This window comes from Palaemon carinicauda, chromosome 2 (genome assembly GCF_036898095.1).
Source record: "Palaemon carinicauda isolate YSFRI2023 chromosome 2, ASM3689809v2, whole genome shotgun sequence".
NCBI lineage: Eukaryota > Metazoa > Arthropoda > Malacostraca > Decapoda > Palaemonidae > Palaemon > Palaemon carinicauda.
The window spans coordinates 51,036,256-51,043,755 of record NC_090726.1 but is presented as its reverse complement, the minus strand read 5'-3'; the positions used below and the strand labels follow the sequence as shown (position 1 = coordinate 51,043,755).

At 43.9% G+C, this 7,500-nt stretch overlaps 1 protein-coding gene across 1 annotated transcript in view; it reads right to left on the bottom strand.

Annotated features, from left to right (window-relative positions):
• LOC137616521 (MICAL-like protein 2) overlaps window positions 1-88 on the bottom strand; it is a 453-nt gene extending 365 nt beyond the window's left edge. Inside the window, exon 1 of the mRNA XM_068346354.1 lies at window positions 1-88. This exon is cut by the window's left edge and continues 365 nt beyond it. Coding sequence (XP_068202455.1) covers window positions 1-88 — 88 coding nt within the window.
• Between the last annotated feature and the right edge of the window lie 7,412 nt (window positions 89-7,500).

Sequence of the window (7,500 nt, the reverse complement as noted above, 5' to 3'; positions counted from 1 at the left end):
ACTCGGGGGCAGCCGAGTTCTTTGCAGTTACAAACTCGGGGGCAGCCGATTTCATTGCAGTTACAAACTCGGGGGCAGCCGATTTCATTGCTGTTAGGAACTCAGAGGGCAGCCAAGTTCATTGCAGTTACGGGCAGCCGAGTTCATTGCAGTTACGAACTCGGGGGCAGCCGAGTTCATTGCAGTTACGAACTCGGGGGCAGCCGAGTTCATTGCAGTTACGAACTCGGGGGCAGCCGAGTTCATTGCAGTTACGAACTCGGGGGCAGCCGAGTTCATTGCAGTTACGAACTCGGGGGCAGCCGAGTTCATTGCAGTTACGAACTCGGGGGCAGCCGAGTTCATTGCAGTTACGAACTCGGGGGCAGCCGAGTTCATTGCAGTTACGAACTCGGGGGCAGCCGAGTTCATTGCAGTTACGAACTCGGGGGCAGCCGAGTTCATTGCAGTTACGAACTCGGGGGCAGCCGAGTTCATTGCAGTTACGAACTCGGGGGCAGCCGAGTTCATTGCAGTTACGAACTCGGGGGCAGCCGAGTTCATTGCAGTTACGAACTCGGGGGCAGCCGAGTTCATTGCTGTTAGGAAATCAGGGGGCAGCCGAGTTCATTGCTGTTAGGAACTCAGGGGGCAGCCGAGTTCATTGCTGTTAGGAACTCAGGGGGCAGCCGAGTTCATTGCTGTTAGGAACTCAGGGGCAGCCGAGTTCATGAACTCGGGGGCAGCCGAGTTCATGAACTCGGGGGCAGCCGAGTTCATTGCAGTTACGAACTCGGGGGCAGCCGAGTTCATTGCAGTTACGAACTCGGGGGCAGCCGAGTTCATTGCAGTTACGAACTCGGGGGCAGCCGAGTTCATTGCAGTTACGAACTCGGGGGCAGCCGAGTTCATTGCAGTTACGAACTCGGGGGCAGCCGAGTTCATTGCAGTTACGAACTCGGGGGCAGCCGAGTTCATTGCAGTTACGAACTCGGGGGCAGCCGAGTTCATTGCAGTTACGAACTCGGGGGCAGCCGAGTTCATTGCAGTTACGAACTCGGGGGCAGCCGAGTTCATTGCAGTTACGAACTCGGGGGCAGCCGAGTTCATTGCAGTTACGAACTCGGGGGCAGCCGAGTTCATTGCAGTTACGAACTCGGGGGCAGCCGAGTTCATTGCAGTTACGAACTCGGGGGCAGCCGAGTTCATTGCAGTTACGAACTCGGGGGCAGCCGAGTTCATTGCAGTTACGAACTCGGGGGCAGCCGAGTTCATTGCAGTTACGAACTCGGGGGCAGCCGAGTTCATTGCAGTTACGAACTCGGGGGCAGCCGAGTTCATTGCAGTTACGAACTCGGGGGCAGCCGAGTTCATTGCAGTTACGAACTCGGGGGCAGCCGAGTTCATTGCAGTTACGAACTCGGGGGCAGCCGAGTTCATTGCAGTTACGAACTCGGGGGCAGCCGAGTTCATTGCTGTTAGGAAATCAGGGGGCAGCCGAGTTCATTGCTGTTAGGAACTCAGGGGGCAGCCGAGTTCATTGCTGTTAGGAACTCAGGGGGCAGCCGAGTTCATTGCAGTTACGAACTCAGGGGCAGCCGAGTTCATTGCAGTTACGAACTCAGGGGCAGCCGAGTTCATTGCAGTTACGAACTCAGGGGCAGCCGAGTTCATTGCAGTTACGAACTCAGGGGCAGCCGAGTTCATTGCAGTTACGAACTCAGGGGCAGCCGAGTTCATTGCAGTTACGAACTCAGGGGCAGCCGAGTTCATTGCAGTTACGAACTCAGGGGCAGCCGAGTTCATTGCAGTTACGAACTCAGGGGCAGCCGAGTTCATTGCAGTTACGAACTCAGGGGCAGCCGAGTTCATTGCAGTTACGAACTCAGGGGCAGCCGAGTTCATTGCAGTTACGAACTCAGGGGCAGCCGAGTTCATTGCAGTTACGAACTCAGGGGCAGCCGAGTTCATTGCAGTTACGAACTCAGGGGCAGCCGAGTTCATTGCAGTTACGAACTCAGGGGCAGCCGAGTTCATTGCAGTTACGAACTCAGGGGCAGCCGAGTTCATTGCAGTTACGAACTCAGGGGCAAGCAAGTTTATTAAAGCGACGAATTCAAGGTCAACCAAGTTTATTAAAGCGACGAACTCAAGGCCAACTAAGTTTATTAAAGCAACGAACTCAAGGGCAAGCAAGTTTATTAAAGCAACAAACTCGAGGGCAAACAAGTTTATTAAAGCAACGAACTCTATGGCAACCAAGTTTATTAAAGCAACGAACTCTAGGGCAACCTAGTTTATTAAAGCAACGAACTCGAGGGCAAGTAAGTTTATTAAAACGACGAAATCAAGGGCAACCAAGTTTATTAAAGCAACGAACTCGAGGGCAAGCCAGTTTATTAAAACGACGAAGTCAAGGGCAAGCAAGTTTATTAAAGCATTGAATCGATGTCAACCAAGTTTATAAAAGCGACGAACTCAAGGGCAACCAAGTTTATTAAAGCAACGAACTCGAGGTCAACCAAGTTTATTAAAGCGACGAACTCAAGGGCAACCAAGTTTAATAAAGCAACGAACTCACGGTCAACCAAGTTTATTACAGTGACAAACTCAAGGGCAAGCAAGTTTATGACAGCAACGAACTCAAGGACCAGCAAGTTTATTAAAACAACGAACTCAAGGGCGAGCAAGTTTATTAAAGCAACGAACCGAAGGGCAAGCAAGTTTATTAAATCAACGAACTCGAGGGCAAGCAAGTTTATTAAAGCAACGAACTCGAGGGCAAGCAAGTTTATTAAAGCAACGAACTCGAGGGCAAGCAAGTTTATTAAAGCAACGAACTCAAGGGCAAGCAAGTTTATGAAAGCAACGAACGAGGGCAAGCAAATTTATTAAAGTAACGAACTAAAGGGCAAGCAAGTTTATTAAGACAACGAACTCAAGGGCAAGCAAGTTTATTGAGGCAACGAACTCAAGGGCAAGCAAGTTTATTAAAGCAATGAACTCAAGGGCAAGCAAGTTTACTAAAGCAACGAACTCAAGGGCAAGCAAGTATATTAAAGAAACGAACGAGGGCAAGCAAATTTATTAAAGTAACGAACTAAAGGGCAAGCAAGTTTATTAAGACAACGAACTCAAGGGCAAGCAAGTTTATTGAGGCAACGAACTCAAGGGCAAGCAAGTTTATTAAAGTGACGAACTCAAGGGCAACCAAGTTTATTAAAGACACGAACTCGAGGGCAACCAAGTTTATTAAAGACACGAACTCGAGGGCAAGCAAGTATATTAAAGAAACGAACGAGGGCAAGCAAATTTATTAAAGTAACGAACTAAAGGGCAAGCAAGTTTATTGAGGCAACGAACTCAAGGGCAAGCAAGTTTATTGAGGCAACGAACTCGAGGGCAACCAAGTTTATTAAAGTGACGAACTCAAGGGCAACCAAGTTTATTAAAGACACGAACTCGAGGGCAACCAAGTTTATTAAAGACACGAACTCGAGGGCAACCAAGTTTATTAAAGACACGAACTCGAGGGCAAGCAAGTTTATTAAAGCAACGAACTCGAGGGCAAGCAAGTATATTAAAGAAACGAACGAGGGCAAGCAAATTTATTAAAGTAACGAACTAAAGGGCAAGCAAGTTTATTAAGACAATGAACTCAAGGGCAAGCAAGTTTATTGAGGCAACGAACTCAAGGGCAAGCAAGTTTATTAAGGTAACAAACTCGAGGACAAGCAAGTTTATTAAAGCGACAAACTCAAGGGCAAGCATGTTTATTAAAGCAACGAACTCAAGGGCAAGCAAGTTTAGTAAAGCAACGAACTCAAGGGCAAGCAAGTTTATTAAAGCAACGAACTCAAGGGCAAGCAAGTTTATTGAAGCAACGAACTCAAGGGAAAGCAAGTTTATTCAAGCACCGAACTCAAGGGAAAGCAAGTTTATTCAAGCAACGAAGTCAAGGGCAACCAAGCTTATTAAAGCAACGAAGTCAAGGGCAACCAAGTTTATTAAAGCAACGAACTCGAGGGCAAGTAAGTTTATCAAAACGACGAAGTCAAGGGCAAGCAAGTTTATTAAAGCATTGAATCGATATCAACCAAGTTTATAAAAGCGACGAACTCAAGGGCAACCAAGTTTATTAAAGCGACGAACTCAAGGGCAACCAAGTTTATTAAAGCGACGAACTCAAGGGCAACCAAGTTTATTAAAGACACGAACTCGAGGGCAAGCAAGTTTATTAAAGCAACGAACTCGAGGGCAAGCAAGTTTATTAAAGCAACGAACTCGAGGGCAAGCAAGTTTATTAAAGCAACGAACTCGAGGGCAAGCAAGTTTATGAAAGCAACGTACTCAAGGGCAAGCAAGTTTATGAAAGCAACGAACTCGAGGTCAACCAAGTTTATTAAAGCATCGAACTCAAGGGCAACCAAGTTTATTAAAGCAACGAACTCAAGGGCAACCAAGTTTATCAAAGCAACGAACTCAAGGGCAAGCAAGTTTATCAAAGCAACAAACTCAAGGGCAAGCAAGTTTATTCAAGCAACGAACTCAAGGGCAAGCAAGTTTATCCAAGCAACGCACTCAAGGGCAAGCAATTTATCAAAGCAACGAACTCAAGGGCAAGACAATTTATTAAAGTAACGAACTCAAGGGCAAGCAAGTTTATCAAAGCAACGAACTCAAGGGCAAGCAAGTTTATTAAGGCAACGAACTCAAGGGCAAGCAAGTTTATTAAAGCAACGAAAGTCGAGGGCAAGCAAGTTTATTAAAGCAACGAACTCAGGGAGCAACGAACTGCAGGGCACGCAAATTTATTAAAGCAACAAACTCTAGGGCAAGCAAGTTTATTAAAGCAACAAACAGAAGGGCAAGCAAGTTCATTAAAGCAACAAACTGAAGGGCAAGCCAGTTTATTAAAGTAACGAACTGAAGGGCAACCAAGTTTATTAAAGCAACGAACTCAAGGGCAACCAAGTTTATTAAAGCAACGAACTCAAGGACAACCAAGTTTATTAAAGCAACGAACTCAAGGGCAAGCAAGTTTATTAAAGCAACGAACTCAAGGGCAAGCAAGTTTATTCAAGCAACGAACTCGAGGGCAATCAAGTTTATTAAAGCAACGAAACTGGAGGGCAAGCAAGTTTATTAAAGCAACGAACTGCAGGGCAAGCAAATTTATTATCGCAACGAACTCAAGGAGCAACGAACTCTAGGGCAAGCAAGTTTATTAAAGCAACGAACTGAAGGGCAAGCAAGTTTATTAAAGCAACAAACTGAAGGGCAAGCCAGTTTATTAAAGTAACGAACTGAAGGGCAACCAAGTTTATTAAAGCAACGAACTCAAGGGCAAGCAAGTTTATTAAAGCTATGAACTCAATAGCAAGCAAGTTTATTAAAGCAACGAACTCAAGGGCAAGCAAGTTTATTAAAGCAATGACTCAAGTGCAAGCAAATTTATTAAAGCAACGAACTCAAGGAGCAACGTACTTTAGGGCAAGCAAGTTTATCAAAGCAACAAACTGAAGGGCAAGCCAGTTTATTAAAGTAACGAACTGAAGGGCAATCAAGTTTATTAAAGCAGCGAAATCAAGGGCAAGCAAGTTTATTAAAGCAACGAACTGAAGGGCAATCAAGTTAATAAAGCAACGAGCTCTAGGGCAATCAAGTTTATTAAAGCAACGAACTCAAGGGCAAACAAGTTTATTAAAGCAACGAACTCAAGGGCAATCAAGTTCATTAAAGCAACGAACTCAAGATCAAGCAAGTTTATTAAAGCAACGAACTCGAGGTCAAGCAAGTTTATTAAAGCAACGAACTCGAGTTCAAGCAAGTTTATTAAAGCAACGAACTCTAGGTCAAGCAAGTTTATTAAAGCAACGAACTCGAGGTCAAGCAAGTTTATTAAAGCAACGAACTCGAGGTCAAGCAAGTTTATTAAAGCAATGAACTCAAGGGCAAGCAAGTTTATTAAAGCAACGAACTCAAGGGCAAGCAAGTTTATTAAAGCAACGAACTCAAGGGCAAGCAAGTTTATTAAAGCAACGAACTCAAGGCGAGCAAGTTTATTAAAGCAACGAACTCGAGGTCAAGTAAGTTTATTAAAGCAACGAACTCAAGGGCAAGCAAGTTTATTAAAGCTATGAACTGAGGTCAAGCAAGTTTAATAAAGCAACGAACTTGAGGTCAAGAAAGTTTATTAAAGCAACGAACTCGAGGGCAATCAAGTTTATTAAAGCAACGAACTCAAGGGCAAGCAAGTTTATTAAAGCAACGAACAGAAGGGCAAGCAAGTTTATTAAAGCAACAAACTCAAGGGCAAGCAGGGCAAGCAAGTTCATTAAAGCAACGAACTCAAGGGCAAGCAAGTTTATTAAAGCAACGAACTCAGGGGCAAACAAGTTTATTAAAGCAACGAACTCAGGGGCAAACAAGTTTATTAAAGCAACGAACTCAAGGGCAAGCAAGTTAATTAAAGCAAAGAACTTAAGGGAAAGCAAGTTCATTAATGCAACGAACTTGAGGTCAAGCAAGTTTATTAAAGCACCGAACTCAAGGGCAAGCAAGTTTATTCAAGCAATGAACTCGAGGGCAAGCAAGTTTATTAAAGCAATGAACTCAAGGGCAAGCAAGTTTATTAAAGCAATGAACTCAAGGGCAAGCAAGTTTATTAAAGCAATGAACTCAAGGGCAAGCAAGTTTATTAAAGCAATGAACTCAAGGGCAAGCAAGTTTATTAAAGCAACGAACTCAAGGGCAAGCAAGTTTATTAAAGCAACGAACTCAAGGGCAAGCAAGTTTATTAAAGCAACGAACTCAAGGGCAAGCAAGTTTATTAAAGCAACGAACTAAAGGGCAAGCAAGTTTATTAAAGCAATGAACTCAAGGGCAAGCAAGTTTATTAAAGCAATGAACTCAAGGGCAAGCAAGTTTATTAATGCAACGAACTTAAGGGCAAGCAAGTTTATTAAAGCAACGAACTCAAGGGCAAGCAAGTTTATTAAAGCAACGAACTCAGGGGCAAGCAAGTTTATTAAAGCAACGAACCCAAGGTCAACCAAGTTTTTAAAAGCAACGAACTCAAGGTCAACCAAGTTTATTAAAGCAACGAACTCGAGGGCCACAGAGTTCACTAATATTACGAACTCGAGGACGGTCCTCTTTATTAAGTTAGTAACTCAAGACCCTACTTAGTTTATTGAAATTACGAAATCAAGACCAACTGAGTTTATTGAAGTTATAAACTAAGGGGCAACCGAGTTTATTAAAGTCACGAATTCAAAGGCAACAAAGTTTATTGAAGTTATGAATTCAGTGGCAACCAAATTTATTGAAATTATGAACTCGGATGCAACCGAGTGTACTGAAGTTCGAGGACAAACGAGTTCACCAAGTTACAAACTCGGGGACAGCCGAGTTTATTGAATTTACGAAATCAAGAACGATTGAGATCATAGGATTTTTGAAATCGTGGACAACTAGTCAAATAAAAACAACGAATTGAAAAGTTCTTTAGAGGCATTG